A 21770-nucleotide genomic window follows, 5' to 3' on the forward strand; every position below is an offset into this window, starting at 1 on the left:
ATTTGGTAGATTTTTTTCAGCAGGTTCAAACCCAGCACTCGCTGACACGAGCGTGATTAAAAGTGATATTTCTGACACATTAGGATGCGCACGGGAAGTAACCTCCTCTAAAGCGTTCATTATTAGATGCATGACAGACCTGAATATTTATAAAATAGGTTTTAATAATTAATAGCAGCAATCTGCTCCCGTAATTCATCAGATTTGCACTTCAACAGAGTATCCGTTTTCACTTTAAAATAATAATAAGAGGAATATTAATGTTGGAGAAATGTAAAACGGGCAGCTGGATACTGTGCACATAGGTAAGCCCTCCATGTTCACTTCTGGGGCTTTTCTCTAACCTGTCACATTTCAAATTAAATTATATTTTAAGCCGTAAACACTGCACCGTCTGAAAACCAGTTGTTTGTGCTTGACAATTTAGCAAGTGGCTTCTCACAAATGTGGCAAGTCATAAAGATGAAGATGCAGGAAACTAAGTGGGTTTGGTGTAGAATGCAAAAGTAGTGCTGTGGTTTTATCAAAAGCAAATTTATTTGTTTGAGTCAACTTTGCAACACTTCCTTTTGTACGCTGAGACCCAAAATAGACAGCATTCTTTTTTTCCTGTAAAGCAGCTTTGCTTGTTTCATCTTTTCACAGTCATTTTACCTTTTTTCTCCCCCTTATTGTGAGTGTTGTTTTATCGCACCTTGAAATTCAGTCATAGTGCATTCCTCTCTCTACTGAACTCCCAGAAACAAGAATGTTCCTGTTTTAGGTGAAAACTGCCACGTTTAGTTCCGCCTTCCAGTTCACATTGAACCTTTTGGTAAAGCACACTGTTTAGAGCTGTCACTGACACAGTGGTGGGTTTATTCTCACCGTGGATCAGTTTTTCCTGAGTGTGTAGAAATGTCACATTGCGTTTTCCAAAGTGAGTCTCTCAGAGAAAATGACGTGAGCTGCAGCCACAAGACAGAGAGGAGTAAAAGCAGAGCACAATACCCTGCTGTCTACAGACACACACACACACACACACACACACACACACACACACACACACACACACACACACACACACACACACACACACACACACACACACACACACACACACACACACTATATTGCTTACAGTAACATATGTGTTTACAATGTTTTGTGCACATACCCAGACTCCCTAAAGCACCCATGGACACACATGAACTTTAAAATGTCATATTTCATGTCAACCCTATTGTCACTTCCCCCCTGCTGATCAGAACATTCAAAGATAACAAACTATAGTTCTGGCAGCCGAGTCACAGCCACAGGGTCTGAAAAATGCAAATCCCACGAGCAGGAAGACTCCTTCTCATCACTTCCTCTCTTAGCCCTACAAAGAAAAAATACTGATCAAACTTTAATTGTGCTTCATAAAAATAATAAATTCAACATTGAAAGTGAAGAGTGTGATGAAAAAGTCTCAGAAATTGAGGGCAGGTAGAGAACCTGCTCAGAAAGACATGTTAACAGGCACCTGTGATTCATTGTAGCGCATATAAAGTCCAAAAGAGGAAAAGTCTGTCAGGCAGAGCAAATGTTTTAATGGGAGCCAGGGATCGATGTTGTCAGAGCAGGCTTCCTGTCTGGAAATTCATGCTTTTTGGGGTTAATGTCACCTCCTTCTTTCTTTTCAAGGACAGAGGGATAGGAAAAGAGCAAAGACAGGAAAGAGAGAACGTGAAGGAGGTCAACCAGATCTGATGCAAACATTCCAAACCAGGCTGAATTTAGAAAAAACATTGACTCGCACTCTCATTCACTAGGCCCCCGTATCTGAAAAACAAATTTGAAACGTAACCTTGGAAATCAATTAAGAAGTCCCCGGGAGCTTGAGAAAAAAGAAGCAAAGGGTCCACCATTCTTTTTCCTTTTTCCTCTTCCCCTACACATCCTTTCCTCTCCACCACTTAACAGGGACTTGGATCTGCCCATCAGAACACTGCCTGGTGTCAGAAAGCTTTGTCAGCGGGGTCTTTATTTCATTATTTTTAACGGCAGAGTGCCTTATATGCTGTCAAAATGTCTTAAGAGTCTTATTAAAGAAATGCCACAGCTCATTTCCTTGTAATGCAATTCATATGCTGGTGAATGGGGGCATGTCTAAAGATCTAAACAGCTTTGCTTTTTAGGCTTCACATTAGGAGTTATCTGTGAGGGCTTGTCATTGATTGACATTATCTGGCCTGACAGGGCCTCGTATCAAGGTTAACCTCATGGACAAAAGTGCCACCCGCACGGACACACAAACACTGTCTCACCCACACCAGTAGTCAAACAAGGCACGCTCTCCTCAACTTCCTGTTAGAGGGGTGTTACGTACGTGTGCCTGCTTCATCTTTGTGTGTGTAAGCCAGGTGGAGATTTCCAGACTTAATTGATAACTAATGGAGCGGCGTGTGCTGAGTTTACCCTGGAGGATTGACACTGTGTGTGTGTGTGTGTGTGTGTGTGTGTGTGTGTGTGTGTGTGTGTGTGTGTGTGTGTGTGTGTGTGTGTGTGTGTGTGTGTGTGTGTGTGTGTGTGTGTGTGTGTGTGTGTGTGTGTGTGTGTGTGTGTGTGTGTGTGTGTGTGTGTGTGTGTGTGTGTGTGTGTGTGTGTGTGTGTGTGTGTGTGTGTGTGTGTGTGTGTGTGCTGTGGAGAGATAGGGGGGGTAGGTGATGATAAGAGGATGGGGATGACTTACTCAGCAGTGTAGCCCGAGATTCTGTTGAATTAGATAAGGCCCCAAAGATAATGACGTGGGGTGACATACACCGGGCTGGCGGTTCCTGACCTCTTAGGTGAGCAGGCCGTTCCCTTCGCCACAGAAACACGTGTGTGAGTAACACTCCTATAAACACACACACTCACACACATCTCCCCTTCTCCCTACTGTACCAAAAGCCACAAAGGCAAAGAGAGATCCCCGTGACCAAAATACAACTGAAGCAGTTAATCTGTACAGATATTAGCTTAAGGGCCCTTGAGAGGTGCACCGCTGAGCCCCTTCTCCACTGTACTACCCACACTGCCTTGCTGCAGCACCAAGCACAGCGACCATGAGGGAGGGACACAGGGGTCGTGTGCTCATTTACTATGGCGTTTGGCTTATCAAATTGCACTCCTGGTGTCATGAAAATGAACATGGGAGATGAGCTTCAAAAACAAAGCTGCAGGAATATATTTCCCTTGTTTCAGTCTGTGGAAGCATGGGGCTGTGTAAAGTCAAAGTTTTAGCCTCACGTAACACAAACACTTAGAAATTAAGTCGTCATCTGGTGCCAGCTGGGAGTCCAGATTTGATGTACAATTTTAACAAGTTAGCTGTGTGTCCCATAAATTACCCTAAGCAGCAAACTAAATGAAAGTTGGCTGTTTTGGTACGCGGCTGTCAGAATGGTTCTTGTCACTCATGTCAGATTGTTTTTTTCTCTCCCTTAGACCATTTTAGACTGCTTGTCCTCTGTTCTGGAAAACACCATAATTACCCTGTTTGTGATGAAGCCGGAGGGCGTATTTGTCCTTAGATTTCAACTTTCCTGCCTGATTGCCCTCAAGTTCAACATCTTTCCTCTTCCGTCTGCACTTGAAATACACATTGTTTTTCTTCAGCCATTGTCCTGTGTTAGTGTGTGTTACTGGGGCCCTCGGTGTCTGCCTTTGTCCCCCAGTGTCTTCTTTGTGTTTTGCAGCAGTGTGGCATTTGGCTGAGGGCTTGTGTTTGATAACAGCCCGTGGAGTGAGCCCAAATGAAATAGTCCAAACTGGTCCTTCAAGGTCGGCACCCCCAGAAAGACGGCACACGATGTGCAAGGTCATATTCTCGACTAAAAGCAATAAGTGCTTTATTGATAGAAAAAAACAACACGCAGGCAGATGTGCAACCAACTGATTAATAATAAAATACATTTGTGAGAGAGATGAACAGGGGAGGGGAGGGGGCAGGGGAGGGAAGAAACCTCCCTCATGACCGTGTGTCCATGTGCACTGTGCCTGCACGCATGTACAATATGTTTTGCAGAAAAGCATTGATCCTTTATTGGGACCTAAAAAATCAATTAGAAATCCAGTGGTTAAAAAAAGAACAAAATGTGACGGATTGGGGCTGGTGGCAGTTTCCCAGTCGCACAGCCTCTCTCTCTCTTTCTCTCTTCATGCCTGAATCATTTCTGCAGTTTGTGTGACCTGCAAAGCACAGTGTGAAAGTAGTGTTTAAAAGAAGATCACAAGCAACTCACTTCTCCTGTTTCGGCTGTAATCTACTTATCAAATACATCTCATCAGTATCATGTTTTATGGCCAAGACAACAGTCACCACCGGTTCCTTTTTTCCATTCAGTCACTTTATGAACAATGTGGCTTTTGTACCGCGCCTACTGTGCTATTATCTTTTTATGAAAATAAGCACAGGGTATTGGACTGTCGTCATCTTTTATATGCCTGTATCGCTCTTTCTCGCATTCTCTCTCTATATAGCTCTTTCTTTCTTCCCCAACCTGGCAAACCTGCCAAGTGAGAGCCACCGTGGATCAGTCAATGGCAGATTTAGATTTGAGTTCTAAGTCTCAGTCCTAGCTAAACCTGTTTCTTCAGGAAGGCTTTGAGTTTTGCGTATATAGTCTGCCATATAGCCTTTTCCCCTCGGTTATCACCTACAGTAGCCCCCCCCACCCCCCCATAAAACAAAACAAAAACCTTCTTGCTACTATTCCGACTTTACACCCCCCTTTCCAGATCCTTTCTCTACATACACTTCTCCTCAGATGTGCCCACCCCTAAACCCCCATCTATCAACTAGTTGGCAATGGCATTGTTTTTAATCATCAGAACCTCAAAATTATTATTATCGCTTCTGATGCGGCAATTAAAACTTCAGGTCAGAGGCACAACGAGCGGTGATCAGCAGCCGAGCTGAGAAGTTTTAATTAGACGATCAGAACCATTAATGCACAAAAAAAAGGTGTGCGCTGGGAAATTAACGGGAACGTCTTAATCAGGGTTAGCGACTCCGAAGAGGAGTCAAGTGAACAGAGAGCAAAAAACAAATCATTTCCGCACCACTGGGACAAAACTCAATTAAATATGCATGCGGAAAAATGGAAATTTTCTCAGCATCGGCTGCACCGACTGTTGGAAAACTGTGGCAAAATCTCACGGCGGGGTCGTCGACCTGCTTATTGTTATTCTTGTGTAATAAAAATGAGAGAGGGGCCAGATGCTGGGGTCTGGGTGTCGTGGCGTAGTTGTCCATCAGTGGCTTTCCGCTTGACTTCCTTGAGGCTGCCGCAGCCTCTCTACCGTGCAGGGCGAGAGAGAGAAGAGGAAAACATTCTCTTCCTGCAAGCCGTAAATTTACAAAAATAAAAACATGGTAATTTCCAAGTGTCTGTGTTTGTCTGCCTGTGTGGCTCAGTGATTTCCCTGAAACACTCGTGCACACACGATCTCTCACACATACATCTCCCTTGAGAGCCAGAGACACAAAAGGTTCACGGAGCTACACACAGGGAGCTCAGCCTTGTCGATTAATCTGCCAAAGGTTCATAAAGTTATAACTGGGCTTCCTTTAAAACAGCTACAGCAACTCTCCGTTGCATATTGTAAAATAATCCTGAGCTGAACACACATCTCCTAGAACCCGTTTGTATTAATTAACTCCTGATATTGCGGGGGGGTTTGTCCCTCTGTCAGTCATGTTGAAACTCAGCAGGAATCTACAACAAGCCCTGTACCTGTGTTTGATTAGGTGAGGAGATAAGCTTCAGTTTAAACAGGTAATATCTACGTCTCTTATATACAGACCCTGTGTGCTCGCTCCACACTGCAGGGAGTCGATGGTGCAGCGCTGCACTTTGAATGAACAATAAGTCAAGTAATTCAATTTTCTATATGTTGTTTATGTGACTTTACATCTTCCACAAGATGATTAAACAAGCATGTTGGACATAAGCTGCCTCGTCTTTGAATGATAAAAAGAGGTAAAGCCATGACCCTGCCAGTCTTTACTTCCACATTCTTTACTCGTAGCTTCCTTGATTACAGTCTGCGCACGTTCACACAAATAATGCACTTCCAACAGCGTTATTAGGATTTGAAACACCACTTGATTGGGCATGATATCATTCTGGCACACAAACAGAGACTCTGCATCAAAAACCAACAAGACCTGTGGGGCTTAGAGCTGTGGAAGAGTACGTTTGTCAGTGTGGAGGGCTAGACTGGAACACAAGCTGTGTCATCCAGCGCCGAGAAGAAACAGGGCTCCAAAGAACTATGATGCGCATATTTTTGACTGAAGATGAAAAAGAACCCGACCCAGTCAAAATGTGTTCAAAATAGTTTCATGTCTTTTTCCTCAGGTTCTGGCCTTATACAGACAGTAAATGGCGCTCCTTTGTGGCCCTGCTCTGTTTCCAGTAAAAAAATAATGTCATAGTTAACATAAACAGTTGGAAAAATTAGTTTCAGCCGTTTAGATTCAAACCTGCCTGTTTTTTTCAACGCTCAGTGCTTACTGAGGTGTCTCCTCCTTGACAATTAGCACACCAGGCTAAAACAGAGGGTAAATAATGTCCAATGCATGTGACAGTGTTGTTTTTCTGTCTGATATTCATTAATAAGGCAGAATGCTTACTGGACTCTCAGGGAGGTGGGGGAGTTGGTCCCAGAGGGAAAAGTTGTTCTTTCATGTAGGTCCCCACAGATTTGATCTCATTGTACGCTATCATGCACACAAACGACTTGAGGTAAACAACTTGGTGTTACCATAGCAATCTCTATTGTAGGCAATGGTAAAAAGCTGTCATGGACAGAAACCCTCAGCATAAATAATAGTTTAGACAGCATCCATAAACCACCGAACCATAGCATGTTTCTCCTTACAGGAAGCTAACCATATTAAATTTGGTTCAAAGCAAACCTTTAAAAAAAGAAAACCACTGAATGTGTGCGTACCCTGTCTGATAACTCAGTAAGAGAACTGCTTATATATTTAAACAGTAGCACTTAGTCCTCCACGCACGCTCTGTATTGTTAACAAATCATACTAAATAGTCACTAATGGAAAGAAACATCTCTGTCGGGGTCATTTCCCACAAGGAGCTTGAGATCGCAATGCGGAAAGGAAAATCGGTAGTTAAAGCATGAAATACTGAACACAGTAAACAGAAAAAATGACCTCTACAGCAACACCCTAATGACCTCAATCTTCCTTTGGAGGGTATTTCAAAAAAAAATAAAAAAACAACTTGACAATTTATGTCTTCCACTTCCTAATAGTTTTTCCAGCTGATTTTTCTTTTCCTTTACAAAATATCTGTCATCTTAAAGGTGAACCTTTCACCCCCGCCTGCAATTGTCTAACACTAAATTGTACAGTAATTTGCCACTGATATATAGCCCTCTCAAAACTACATAATTCCTGTAGCCATTGTTTCAGAGAGGAAGCCCGCAATGTAAATACAGTAACTGAGAAAGCATGTGTGGGGAGCACGGGGGACATTGTCTGGCGACGGGGTGATCTGTAAACTCCTTTAAATTGTATATCCTCTAATGATTCCACAGCTTTGCAAAAGAAAATGAAAACAGGATTTTATGTTGCACCGGTGTGATTTACATAATGCCGGCAATGGCTCACACATGATTGTGCTTGGCTTTATGGCGGAGGGAAAATGAAGAGCCTCGTACTCATTGTTATAGAAAGTGAATTGAGTCTTTAAGATAGAACTTTGTTACATCTCACACATTTTTTGTGTGCTGAAATGGTGTGTCCGTAGCTCAGTATAGCATATTATCTTAACCACAGTGTGGCTACGTTAAGATTCAATTCAGTTGCACACAAGGAGAAATATCCCTGCTGTGGCATGCTGTTTAACTGTTTTAAAAGAGCCTCATCTGACAAAGCTTTACATACTACCAAATACAAACATAATACAAGTTAAAACGCTGTTCTGATCCCTGGAGGGTACACTGCTTTATTTAATACCATAAATACTGTATTACCGTCACCTCCTCCCTGCTTTTTAAAGGTTATTTACAACTTGATAAAGATCTGGCCTTGATTTTGAGTCTGAAACAGGCTGTTGCAAGGTGAACTTTGGTGGCTCTGGAAATAAAACGAAAGGTACTAGAGTGTAGTTTCTGCCCTAAAAAGGCAGCTCTGGATATGGAATGCCACAGGCAGCTGTTCCTGTCTCATCAGAGGACATGTTATAAAGATAGCCCCACTTGGGTTGAAATAATGCCACCCATTCCTGCCCCAAAGCACACTCTATCATGCTCTATTGTTCACAGAGAGGCCGCGTGGGGGAAAGAGATGTTGAGACTGTGTAGTTTGTCTTGTTAAGCAAAGATATGTATAACATCTTTGTTTGATGTACCCATATCTTTGCTAGATCATCAGTAAAAGACAGCGCAAGGACCGAAAGAGCTTAAATACAAATGTATTGGTTCCTTTTTATAAAGGCAAACCTGCAGCCGGCACAGGAGCAGTTATTGTGTCTAATCCCACTAAATGAGAGTCCGAAAGACTAAAAAGCGCTCAGCATTTTCACTTCACATCCTGACAGCTTTAATGCTGTGCAGCCCCCACTCAGAGGCAGGACCACAGCCTCTTGAGGTGAGAGTGAAGATAACATTTCACAGTGTCTCTATAGCGCTGTCATGTGAAGGATTATGTAGCCGTGTATTTGCTGCTTGTAGTACCGTAGGGGGTCTGATACCTATCTGCCTGTGGTTTCAGCTGCCTGAGCTTTTTTTCTCCTTTTTTTCCACCGCCGCTCTAAACTCTGCTGACCGAAGAGGTGTGACTTAGAAAGATATGTACAGTATCTCTGTGTGTCCTTCCAGTCTTGTGCTGTTATTGTTAAGTGCTTTTGGATGTTATTAATAGCAGCAGTCACATACCTGTTGTTTTTCCATTGCAATGTTTAAAATCAGTACAACATACTGACATAAGTCTGACATGACATGGTTCAAACTTTATTTCAGGTGATACTGAAAGCATTATAAATAAATAACGAAAAACGTTTTGAAAGAAAGTTTGAGTTACATTGAGATCATTTCTCTCCTGGACAACTTTAAACTGATGTTATTCTGTTTTCTTTTCTTGTTTCCAATAGCTGAAAGGAGTTTATGCACTGAAACGACCTCAGGAAAATCCAAGATGGCCGCCAAAAGGAAAGGTGGCCTAAAACTTAATGCTATCTGTGCCAAGCTGAGCCGCCAGGTGGTGTTCGACACCAGCTCCCAGAATGCAGAGGGAGACCAGAGTGTAGCAGAAAACAGTGAGCATGGCAGTTCGCACTACGATGACAACGAGACCATCTTCCCCGAGAGCCTCGAGGAGGACCAGAAGAGACGCGAGGCCATCGAGAAGTGGGTCAACGGCGAATACGGTGATGAGCCACTAGCTACTCGTGATGAAGAGGAGCATGAACCCAAAGTCAGCAATGACGAAGATGCCCCTCCCCGGGGCGTGTACATGGTACGCCCCACAGGCTGCAGCGATGACGAAGACAAGACAGAAGAGGGGGAGCCCACGACCGGCTCTCAAGATGGCAGTTACCATGACGACAAAGAAGCTGAAGAAAGGCCTCCAAAAGAAACCACCTACAAGCCACCAAGCGAAGCCCAGAGTCGTCCGCCACCTTTCGCCTCCACAGGTACAATTTGAATTTGTTGTCCAGTCAGTTTTCTTTCTAATGTTGCCACCTTACTCTGATTAATAGCCAACCCTTTTTATATATCTCAAACCAACACTACCTTTGCCCTTTAAAACATTCCTCTCCATAGTATTATAGGCCCAATGCTTAGATAGAGGGCGGGTGACATTGCTACATCCACATAAGCTTAAGTGTGCCCATTATTGGAAAGAGACACTCTAGAGTTACATTATGAATAGCCAGTGACATTACCCTGAAGACATATTCAACTGGCAGGCCAGGGGGGAAAAACAGGAACTTGTCAGTGTGTGGTTAACTGCATAAAGAAATTCATAAATGGAGTAGGCTTACAACATAAGGCCGTTTATGCACTCTCCCAGCAGCTGTGGGCCAAGAGCGCATGGCAGAACCAGGCTAAGCTTCATATTACACCCAGGATTACATATTGAGTCTTTGATTTTCCCTAAGCTCACTAAACTTAGCCACTGCTTCAAACTCCTCTATTACATGAAATTGAAGTCTGCCGTGGAGGAGCGAAGGTTTCTTTTTTTCAGTTGTCAAATCCACGAGATCAATTTTAAATATACTCAGAAATAGTGAAATTATATTGCAGTGCCATATATCACTTAATTATGTTATTATCTTCTCACAAACAACAGTAGGTCCATGTTTTATAGATAGCAGATACTTTTCATAAATTCCTAAATATGTGCTCTTGTAAATGACTCATTATAATCCCTGTTAAATTGTTACATTTGTTTCCACGGTATTATTCACTGATTATCAAACAGATAAAGCTGGCAGTCATTCTGAAGTAGCAAGCGTATGTGTTAACTGCACAAACAATATTTAAGAAAGTACCTTCTACGGTTATACACTTGGTGACACACACACTATAGAACATATTTGCCTTTGTATAGCAGGAGTTAAAACAGGGTGCTCTTAAAAGGAGACAAAACATGGCTCGGTTATATGAATAGATAAAGTTTCACAAGCACCCAGAGAAAAAAAAAATACTGCAATTTGCAGGTGAGAACGGTTGTTGCGGTAGAAAAACAAGTGTTGTTTTGTGCTTGCTCACCTCACTTTAGCAGTTTTTTGGTCTTTCATCTAGGTTTATGTATCTACCTCAGTCATGTACACATGCTCTTTTTCTTTGCATTTCTTTTTGACTAACAGCAGTAGCTCCGGCCACATACAGAATTGGGGGGGGGCAGGGGCTTCTCAGAAATTGAAGCAGGTTTCATTTCAGAAGCAAATGAAAAAGGCTTTGTGGTTTTAATTAGTCATTTTGTGTTTATTTCAACGCAATAAAAAAGCCTGTCTGTAAAAATGTATTGCTGTTGTGAAGCAGACCTACACCTTCTCCTTCACCGGCTCCCTTAACTTTACATCTCACAACAAAGCCAGAGTGTTTTTGAAGACTGCAAGGAGAGCTCACTGCATCAGTTGCAAATCTTTTCTTTAGACACTTTTTTTTTTTTTTCAGAGTTGCTCTTTGTTGATTGTAACTAGGGCATCTATATTGCCATGTTTCAGCTCAGCTCACAATTAAAACATTTTTCTCTCTCTCTCTCTCTCTCTCTCTCTCTCTCGCCGCTGTCTTTCAAAGGCTGATGCGGAGTGCACATAATTATGCATATAAACATAGTGGCTTAATTATCTCTCACAACATCAGTGACAATGTAATTAACAAACATTGCAAGATCAATGAGAGAAACTGCGACCTTCAAAACATTTAACTCCTCACATTGAGGCATCGTGCGGATTTCCTATCAGTGCAAAACCCCAGAATACTTTTCCTAGATAATTTAGATGTCGCATTAGAGCCCTCATAAGCCAGTCAATGGAAAAAAACAATGAATAAAAAGTATGAAAGCAATGACAGAGATGCTCATAGCGACGGATCAAACAAGCTTGACCATGACTTCCATTTGCAATTCTGGGTTCACTGTAAAAGGTTATTGTTCATTTCAAGCTGTTTCAAAGCCCTCTCTATTTACTGCCTGTTAATTAACTAACAGAGAGGAAGTTTGAAGCTTCGTGCAGTTTTGTTCCTGTCAAATTAGTCCAAACACATGCACATGATGTCATGTATTCAAAGCAACTCTTTATTAAGCCACTACTGTCCATTTAAATACAACATATTTCAACAATTCACTAGCATGAACACCAATTGCCACCTAAAACTCTGTTTAAATGATTGTACCATATACAGAAAATCCCACTATTTAAAATGTACTCGGAATGACAACTGAAAAGATGGCATATTATTAAAACATTTTTTCGTCACCAATTGGTTTACATTGTGCTGGAGTGGTTCAAAACTGACACCCTTTAGTAGGTATTCAGACTCTAGATTATTCCATATATAGCCTCCAACGTGCACCTTTATCATCAGCGACACCTCTGCCTCTTAGTCCTGTGAGCGGGGAACTATGCCACGGATGGCCATGTTTGGTCCGCCAAATGGAGATATAAGGCCCATCTGTTATCATATCTGGGAGGGAAAATGTAGCCTAATTGCCTCAAATATAGACACGGCGGGTCTGTCGTGTGTAGGGTTTTGCTTGACTGAAGTGTCAAGATTAGAGACCACTTGTTTGAAAATGTCCAGGGCCACCGGAGAGAGTGAAGAAGGAAATGTCAGTTTATGTTCTTCTTTTTTTGTTGGGTGGGTGGGTGGTGGCAATGTGTGGCCATTTTCCATACAGCCAGCACTTTCCCACCTGGTGTCACATGACATCATTAGGCGGCAGCCAGATAGGGGAGGAGTTCAAAATTCATTTACATGGTTTTTTAGAAAGGTTATCTCCCGTCAGTCCGTCATAATCCCTTTAAGTCCAATCATTTGTCTTTCATTGATAGCACGCCACATGGATCCACTGATGAATAAAGAGACTCTGCAAGTTTTTTTTTGGGAGTGGTGAGGATAATACCATATGCAAATAGAATTTTTTAAAAAAACTAAAAGGGATTTCTGTTCTCCCATGACAGAAACCAGTAGTTTCTTTGCAATCATTTGCAATTGACTGTACTACAAAAATAATATGTCTTCTTTCATTTGGAACATCAAAGCAAAACTCAACAGGCATTTATCTATTCCCATTAAATGTATTTATTATTATTTTTTGAAATATGATTTCCATTTAATCTACTTGATTTTTGTTGAACATCGTCTCTAGCTCAGTAAAGTGTAGTTCCATATTCTGACTCATACGGGCTGTGGGCGGGTCTGCCCTAACTTTAGAGCTATATGATAGTCTGTGTCCTGAGGTGCACTTAACAAATATACAAGCAGTACATTCCAATCAAGAACGAAGGTTATCAACACTTGAATCAAATACAAATAATGTTCGGATCGGATTTATGTAGACATGAGGTAAAAAGTATAAGATCAATTGTACTGCACCCGGCTGTAGATACCAGTATTGTTTATACAGTTCCAGCACATGTGAAAACAGAGAGAAGATTTGCCGATCAGATCTGTGGTAAACATTCAGGTATTTCCTCTGAAATACCCGATCCATTTCTGTTAAATGTTTCATGCCCTTTCGATCCACCAGATACTCTTTCATACTGAACCTCCACGCCAAGGAGCAACTCCAGTGAATGGAAATGTAGGGATTATTTTACATGCTGCTCATGAGATGTGAAAAGCAGGGCACAGAGACTGATTTAGCAATAACTGAGAAATCTGAGACAAGCGCAGAAAATATTTGTGTATTAATTACCCGGATGGTCCTGTAGGTGGTATTAGCTCTCACCAGCTCATGTGTTCATGGTGATGAAAAAAAAAGCAATAAAACATTTGATTTTTTTGAAATGTATTCGACCCTGATCCTGTGACTGTGCCAAGGATGAGTCTAGAAGGCCAGAGCTTTTACATGATCCAGGTGAAATGATCATGTGGTACATTACTATCCCGCCTGACGTGCGGACTGACACAACAGGAGATTTATGGAATTGAGTTGGATCTACAAACTCAAATGCCTCACCAATCCTATCTACATTTCTTCCTCTTAGTTTTTATTTTTTCTACCTCACACACCCTTTCTTTGTCTTTTCATCTCTTCTTTATGAAGAGCTTTGTCCCTCCAATGCTTTCAGAAACAATCTTTTTTTTCCTTTTCCCCACTCTGACCCCTTGCACTAACCTGGATGAAAGTTAATGGGCCAGAATTAATCTCCACCTGATGCAATTAAACTATACATTGAGTATATTTCGCCTATGTCCTTGGGGAAGTTGTCCAATGTAATGGACTCTTAAAATGTAAGTGATGTTTCGGTTCACAAATGTGTAAAAAGGGGGAAGGATTCATGCTTTTTACTCTTGAAGGTGACACAACAGTCATGTTATTTTCCAATACCTTACACCAAGCTTTGTGGAGGATTATCATTTATAAATTGCACTTAACATGACATGATTTCCTGGCAGGCAGTAGTTACAATTATATTACTTTTTTAATCGTAAAGCATTAGTCATAATGTAAAAGTCATTTATGAGAAGTTGTATACATTATTTTTCCTAAAGTTCCCCCTATATTCTTTTTTTTTCTTAATAAAGTTGCTAAGATTTATTGCAAATAAAAATCTCAAAATAAATGTTCTAATGAATGTTGATAACATAACACACTGTAATGAGAGAATTTTGTTTATTTAGTGTGTTGTTTGGAACAGTCACCTGCAGATTTTGCAGGTTTGATTAGAGTGCAACCAAAACAGGAAGAGCATTGCCTGCTCGTTTATAGACATATACATCCACAGATATAAAGATATGCTTCTCTATTGTGCAGTGCAGAATCACTTCTTTGAAATGTACTATAAAATATAAGATAGCTTGTTTTTCAATAATTAGGCTGACAAAATATATTTCAAATTGATTTACAAAGCAAGAGCCAGATTACTTTATTTTTCACTTGATATTTGAAACAAAAAAGGTCATAGACTACAATGGCTACAAAGCAGAACATCATGTAGAGCAAGCATCAGACAACATGAAGCAAGAGAGAACCATTTCAAAGACTGATTGACTGACATGAATTTAGCCACTGATTAACACGTCTTGAGCAATGGTTTAATTTGGGTTCAGTTTCTCTCCCAAAATGAAAAAAACAATCATACTAATCTGTTGCAAGTAATGAGTTAATTATTAATGCCAGACAGCACCAATGACTCTGAGGTAACGCAACTTTAAACTAAATAAGTTTTTACCTCTGCTGTTTGCGCCTCTTAAAGTGAAAAATCAGAGCGGGTTTTGTTAACTTTGACATAGTAACTCATTACTCTTTTTTTCTTCCTGCAGGAGAAGCATCTGCCCTGCGAGACTATGCAGCCAACACCATGAATGAATTTTTGGGAATGTTCGGTTATAATGATCAGCAGGTAAGGGATGAGCTGACCAAGAAGATCAGCTTTGAGAAGCTCAAAGCCGCTACCTCAGACCTCTCGCCCCTCAGCAGTGAGGAAGCCTCACGGCGCGCCCGCTTCTCGAAGTACGAAGAGTACATTCGTAAGCTAAAAGCTGGTGACGCCCTACCTTGGCCCATGCATGCTTCCCCACCAAAACCAGACGACCTCAACCCAAAACTGGCCCAAGACAAGAGCGCCACCATGCTCCAGACCCCTGGGTGCCTCCCAGGGGCCGAGGCACAGATCTACCCCCCCAGCCTGGACCACAAACAGCCAGGAGGACCTCAGCTCGGCGCCTCTCAGCCACAAAATCCCTCTCACATACAGAGCATGGCGTCCCGAGCCTCTAAGTATGACTTCTTTATTCAGAAGCTGAAGATGGGTGAAAGTCTACAGCAGCAGAACGGTAATGCTTACAAGCGACCCTCCAAGTACGACCTGGAGAATGTCAAGTTTCTGCACCTCTTCAAGCCAGGTGAGGGCAACCCTGACATGGGCGGCAGCATTGCCTTTAAGACTTACAAAGTTGGCCGCCCTTCCAAGTATGACGTCAGAACAATTCAGAAGCCAATGACAGGAAATCCAGAGGCCTCTTTGATGCCCAATGTCCTCGCTACAGCACCAGGAAACCTGGGAGCTCCTGGTGTTCCCACCATGGGCGCATCTGGGGCCAGCATCGCCCCGGGGCTCACAATGGACCAGACAGGAAACATAAGCTTCAACGCCGCTGACTACCTGAAGTCCAGCTTTTCCAAGACTGACTCCATCACCACAGGCACTGTTTCCTCCGTGAAGTAAGTCTGTGTAAACATCATCATAACAAATAATTTCTTATTGCTAATTATCGCTTGTTGACAAGAAGATATGTTGCATATTACGCAAGTTATTTGCACCTAAACAATGCACGCCTCTTAAATTCAGCTAATAAAAAGCATGTCCATTAAAATTCCAATTTAAAGTTTATTGGTGGACTGAAAGGATCCCAAGTTCCAATGGAACACCTTGGAGCCAATGTGAAGCTCACATACACTTAACTGCTACTGTGAGTCAGTTAGCCTAACGCAAAGGTAATTGCTACCTCCATAGCAGCCAACAGGAATGTGGTGTGAAATAGCGCATAGCGCCCAATAGATCCACGGCATGATGAGTTGGGAAGGCACATGAAGTGTTTACTCGCTGTAGCACTCTGTGGAGACTGATTTAGCACAGTCATCGCAAAGTGACTGACTTCTTTCGTTTGGCTAGGGTGTAACAACTCTCCCTTTAATTACTTTGGAGCCATGACTAACCTCCCGGCGAGTCACAGGGGCCGACTCTACACTGCCTGACGAGTGCACTTTAAAGGAAGCAAACGAGGGGTTTGGGGAGCTAGCCTACAGTCGTGTGCACTACCAGTAGGAAACAGCTCCCAGAGTCTGTTTGATTGGTTTTAACCTTGTCTCTAGTTAGTCAATACCTATCAAAGACACTGTTCAAGAGCCCTCAGGCACCTCTCCCTCAGGCTTTGGCCTTTGTCAGGTTGGGGCTCAGCGAAGCTGCAAGCTTGGCTAACTGACCCAGTCTGGTGCTTGTACACAGGGAGGAGAGAGGATGCTAGTGAGAATGTCTGGCAGCGCATCCTCCCCTCTGGGCCAGATTAACCTCAGGTCATCCCCCGTGTGGAGCTGCTCACATGGAGCTAAATGCCATTTCTGAATGGGAGCAGGCATAACCAATACTGTAATGTGACTGTCACTGTTACCAGTGATAAAAGGTACACAGAAGTTCTCAGTTTGCCTCTGTAATGTGTTAACATTTTCTGGATTTCCTTTTTTAAATGATATCTGATTAAGTTGAAAATTGAAGCTGCAATGTTGTCTTACATCTTTGTTTGAGTCCTGACTGATTGGAGACAACTTGACACCAACATTAGAGCCAAGGCCCTTTTGAGATTTTCAGAAAGCACCATTTCAGAGCTTTTCTTCATCGTCCCTATTATCCAGTTTTGCATATAAACACTCACCAAAATACCCCTATAAAAGATTAATGTTCCTTTGCTCCTGCATTTTGCCTTTCATTGGTTGGGAGCCCATGCATCAAAGTGTGTGGCTTCCATCCCTGATTCATACGGCACATGAAAAGGCTGTTGTGCCACAGGAAAATGTATATTGATAGTCCAAAGTTTGGGAGCTAAGTAAATATTGTGTCAGTTTGTTTTTATTAACAACAGGCAACACAACCTTAACATTTATCATGTCTCTTTTGTGTTTGCTGTTGCATTAGGAATGGCCTGCCACCCGATAAACCCGCCAGCGATGACATCAACCTCTACCAGAAATATATTGCCAGGTATGCAAATCCCTCAATGTGCCAAAGCAATGAAAAAATATACCCGAAACAGAGATTAACCTTTTTTGTATTCACTGATGTTGTGTTTTATTCAGTGATGTAACTAGATCTTAGACTGGTGTGGGGATGTTCTGTGCGCAGTAAATTGATTAAGAAAAGACTCCAATTTATGTGCTGAGAGGTAGAAGGATGGGGGTAATGAAAGTGAAATGGTTTGATGGTAGCTTACTGTAACTGGTTGAGTAAATGCTCACTGTTGTGTATAGCACTAAAACATTGAGGAGAACATAATTCTGTACGACTCTGTGACTGACACAGAGAGGATATGAGCTTAGGCCGGGGTCTTCCTGAGTTCTGCCGTTTATTGTTGAACACCCTAGGAACCGACTGCTCTAAAAAGTCTGTCATTCACACCAACAGAGACAAAAACATCAGGGGAGGGGAGGTATCTTGTGTTTCAATGGACACAGAACAATGTCCCCCATTCTGGATTCATTTCCAGCCGACAGTAGAAAGGTGATTATCATTTGTTTGTTTATTCCGTTTAAAAAGAAAGAAAAACAGCATTTGAAAAGCCAAAGTGGCTTTGGCGTTAATGATTACTTCTCCAAGCCATAACATGAAGGGCACAAATCAAAGCCTTGGCACTGACAGACACACACACACACATACACACACGTCCCCTTCTACACACACACACAAAACCCCTTCCTTGGACTGATTACATTTTGCAAGAAGATTTAATTAAGGAATTTTTAATGAGGCTTCTGCTGGCACTGCCAAGAACTGTTTTGATATTTGCGCTGCATAATGCATAAAATTTGTCTAAACATCTCGGCAGTTGATGCACGGGGAGGCTGCAGATAAGCCCAGATACAGTTTCAATTTCCGTGTTGGGTTGGGAAAAAAAGAGAAAGAAAAGAAGAAGGGGGAGGAAAAAAAATGGAAATGGAGGGCTCATAAAAAGGGCAAATGTAGCACCAAGAGGGGAGGTAGAAGCGGGGGAGGGTCCTTTTGGAGCTAGGGCTAATGAGTGCACACTAATACAAAAAAACAGCTTTGTAAACGTGTTTGTACCGATCCTTATGAAAAGAGAAAAAAAGTTCTTCATCTCCTTACCAGACTACAGTTTGATGTTTTAAAGAGCTTCCCTGGTAGTGTTTCGTTGCAGTTTTCTCTCTTTAAATGCTTTCATGCACCCGCTTTTGCCTCGGCACTTTGATCTGTGTAACTCTATTGTAACTGGAGATGCGCTGCAATCTCTGTATCGTGGCAATATTAATATTTAATCTGCTGCTGAATAGCAGCGGCCCATTAGGCCCCCTGACGCGGCAAGTGGGAATTGTCCAGAGGCAAAGTGATACAGCTGGGCAATGAGCAGAAGGGTGGGCCATGGTCTCAGGGGGTGGGGGGCTTTGTGTGCTCATAAGTGTAAATGTGTGTGCGTTTGAGTATATATGTACTTAAAAGAAGAGTATTGAAACAGTAATTGTTTGGATATATGTTTGGTTGAGTGTGCGTACGCACTTTATATGACTTTAGGTTTTTCTTTTTCTAAAAAAGACATCTAACCTCCCAAATGCCCCCTCTCCCTCCATCACCATTTTCAGACACACACACATACACTCTCACAGCCAACTTAAAAAGAGTAGTGGATATGCCGTTCAATTAGCTTAATGAACTCAGCAAAGTGATCTGTAAATGCAGCTCTGGGATAATCCTAACAAGGAAAAAACAGAAAGAGAGATGGAACAAATATTACTTAGCCCCCTTTTCCCCCTCTCCTCTGCACTAGCAGATGGAGCTCTTGGCAGCAGTAGTGCAAATGTTTATTTGTGTGTTTTCACTGGTAATTGGAGGATTTTAACAGTCATCATCGTCAGGCTTATAATCACCACCGTAAAAGTGGCTGTACTGTAGCAAGCAGCAGCATTTTTTGATATATCTAACACCAGACTAAAATCTTTTTTTTTTGGGTTGCAAAGTACTAGGAGCTGATCTCAGGACACCTGACCCTTTTCCACAGGGTGAAACTGTGGTTAACCTGAAAGAACTATGCATTGATTCGACAAGGGCTTTCACAGGGTGGAGAAATAAAGTAGTCCTAGGGTCCCTGATCCTTGAGTGTGTGTGTATGCGTGTCGAAGGAAAGGGTTTCAGTGTAATAAGTGTCTCTTACGGCTGCTTTGGAAATAAATGGAGCTAATTTGGCTGAAATTGGTGTGACAGACGGTTAAATTGTTGCAGCAGTGTGGAAAGCAGAAGTCAGTTTGAAGGTGTGCGCTGTGTTGCTTTGAAGGTGAGACGCGCATAATGCCTTTCAGAACTCCTTCATCCCTTTTTTTCATTTTGCTGTTCCCCGTATTTGAAGTAATTCTTCAGTAATCATTCTTGATTTGCCATTTTTTTTTCATCACACTGACATATTTCTGAGCAGCTTTGTCATTCAGCCTTGTGACTATTCTCAGTTCGAAAAGCTCTGATGTGTTCCTATGTTTTTAATCAGTCTTAATTTTTGTTTGATTCTCTTGCACTGTGTGGCCCTTAAAATGTGTAACTGTTGAAACGTGTCCTGCAACTCGGTTTTTAGGTTCTCTGGAAGTCAACACTGTGGACACGTGCACTGTGCCTACCAGTACAGAGAGCATTACCACTGCATGGACCCTGAGTGTAACTACCAGGTGAGCGTGAGTACTTTACAAATTTTTTGAGCAACACTCAAATACACATTCTCTCCTGTATACTGCAAGCTTAACCTCAGAACCGCACAGTTCAGATCAATGCACAATGAGAACAATTTGACAAAGGTCATTTTGTTTGATTGTTGAAATGAATGAAAACTTAGGTTGCCTTGTTTATTCATAACAAGGTTACTTCAGGTGACCTAAAGCTACGTATGTTCAGGACATGACAAAGGGGATGTGATCATCTCATAGACAAACAGGATAATGTGTTATCATTTCATTAGTGGTCACACCCATCCAAAGTTTACGCAGATGAAAAGTTTGTTGGTCTTTGGTCTGCCGAACAGGCTATGAGTGTTTACATCCGTGCAGTATGCAGGCGCCTTCCAGGCACAGTTGGTTTTTGACAGTTGGCCTTTTATCACAAGGGTTAATTGTAAATATGTTTGAAATATGCCCCTTTTTTATCTATGTGTTTCTATCCTAAAGACATCTGCCACTAATCCCCTTTCACATTATTAATCTAGTCCTGGTCCCAGGAGTTGTCATGTATGGCACAGGAAGCAGAACAAAACACAAAGCAGATCATAATACAGGCCTTGTGTTTGCTGTAGCATATGGCCTGAGAGAGTTAGACAAACACAGGAAGATTTGTCAAAGACGTCAAAAATCCTTGCAGAGCTAGAGCTGTGTGTGTTTTCCTTCCTTTCCTAACACTTTCTGAATTAAGCCATCTTCAGCTGTAATCTCCCATGTCTGCTCCTGATCAAGAGAGATTACTGCTCGATAAATTGTGTTTATATGGTGAAAAGCATTACAGATCTAAGCTTTCATTTTCTGCATGAATCCCACTTCACAGTCTGATGGGACACATTCTTGGAGGAATACAAAGGAAAATCATTTCATGTCATTATTTAGAGTGTTAGTTCAGGTTATCATGGCAATTTCCACGGTCAGGTCCACATTTCTCTGTTGCTTTTGCGTTGCGTGGAAACACAGATATGCTTTGGAAGCCAGCTCTCTGGGATGTCAATACCCAGAAGAAGAAAAAAAGCAGCCAGTGATGAGCAGCCCCTTTCGAAGCGATAACTCATGAAATGTTACATGACACACACTCCTGGAATATTATCCCACTGCCAGCCTGTGGGCTATTGGCTGAGTCTGAACATTCTCCTTTCATGGGCTTGTACATGAGGGAGTGTGCATCTTGCCACACTAGTGGGAATCCTAAAATAAATGTAGCAAGTGGCTCACAACCTTCTTCACCACTCAACTGAAAATGAGATCTTTTTCCCAGTCAGCTCTCTCCATGGCCTATTTTGGACGGCTTGTTGGATCGTGTATACCATTACCACAGTTCAACTTATCTTCCAGTCATGACTTACCAGAAAGTCCAAAATGTAGCTCCGAATGTTTTAGAAAAATTGTTGATCAATCCAAAGTGTTCATCAATTGGATTAAAAATCCTAATGAAGTGTTTGCTCCTACAGGAGTCAAACATCTCAAAACATGCAATGGGAAACAGGCCAAGAGCAAGGGAACAGCTGGGAGAGATCTTAGCTTTTTTTCTTCTGCACGAGTGGAGCACATGACACAAAGCAATTACCCTACTTTGTACAGCAATTAGTTGCTTTTAGAATAGTTCTTTCTGATGTTTCTACCTCAACTGGAGATA

At 42.0% G+C, this 21770-nt stretch overlaps 1 protein-coding gene across 21 annotated transcripts in view; it reads left to right on the forward strand.

Annotated features, from left to right (window-relative positions):
* The window catches only part of casz1 (castor zinc finger 1), a 175482-nt gene that overhangs the window by 132374 nt on the left and 21338 nt on the right, over nucleotides 1–21770 (forward strand). For 11 of the 21 annotated variants that reach the window (XM_079674826.1, XM_079674829.1, XM_079674825.1 and 8 more), the window contains 5 exons: nucleotides 9129–9671; nucleotides 14977–15877; nucleotides 17346–17411; nucleotides 17832–17927; nucleotides 20002–20098. In XM_079674826.1, coding sequence (XP_079530952.1) covers nucleotides 9173–9671; nucleotides 14977–15877; nucleotides 17346–17411; nucleotides 17832–17927; nucleotides 20002–20098 — 1659 coding nt within the window. In that variant the 5' untranslated portion in view covers nucleotides 9129–9172. The remainder of the gene's footprint in view (nucleotides 1–9128; nucleotides 9672–14976; nucleotides 15878–17345; nucleotides 17412–17831; nucleotides 17928–20001; nucleotides 20099–21770) is intronic. The other 10 variants (XM_079674832.1, XM_079674842.1, XM_079674836.1 and 7 more) reach the window with 3 other exon arrangements.

The sequence above is a fragment of the Notothenia rossii genome (assembly GCF_949606895.1).
Source record: "Notothenia rossii genome assembly, chromosome: 4".
Lineage (NCBI taxonomy): Eukaryota > Metazoa > Chordata > Actinopteri > Perciformes > Nototheniidae > Notothenia > Notothenia rossii.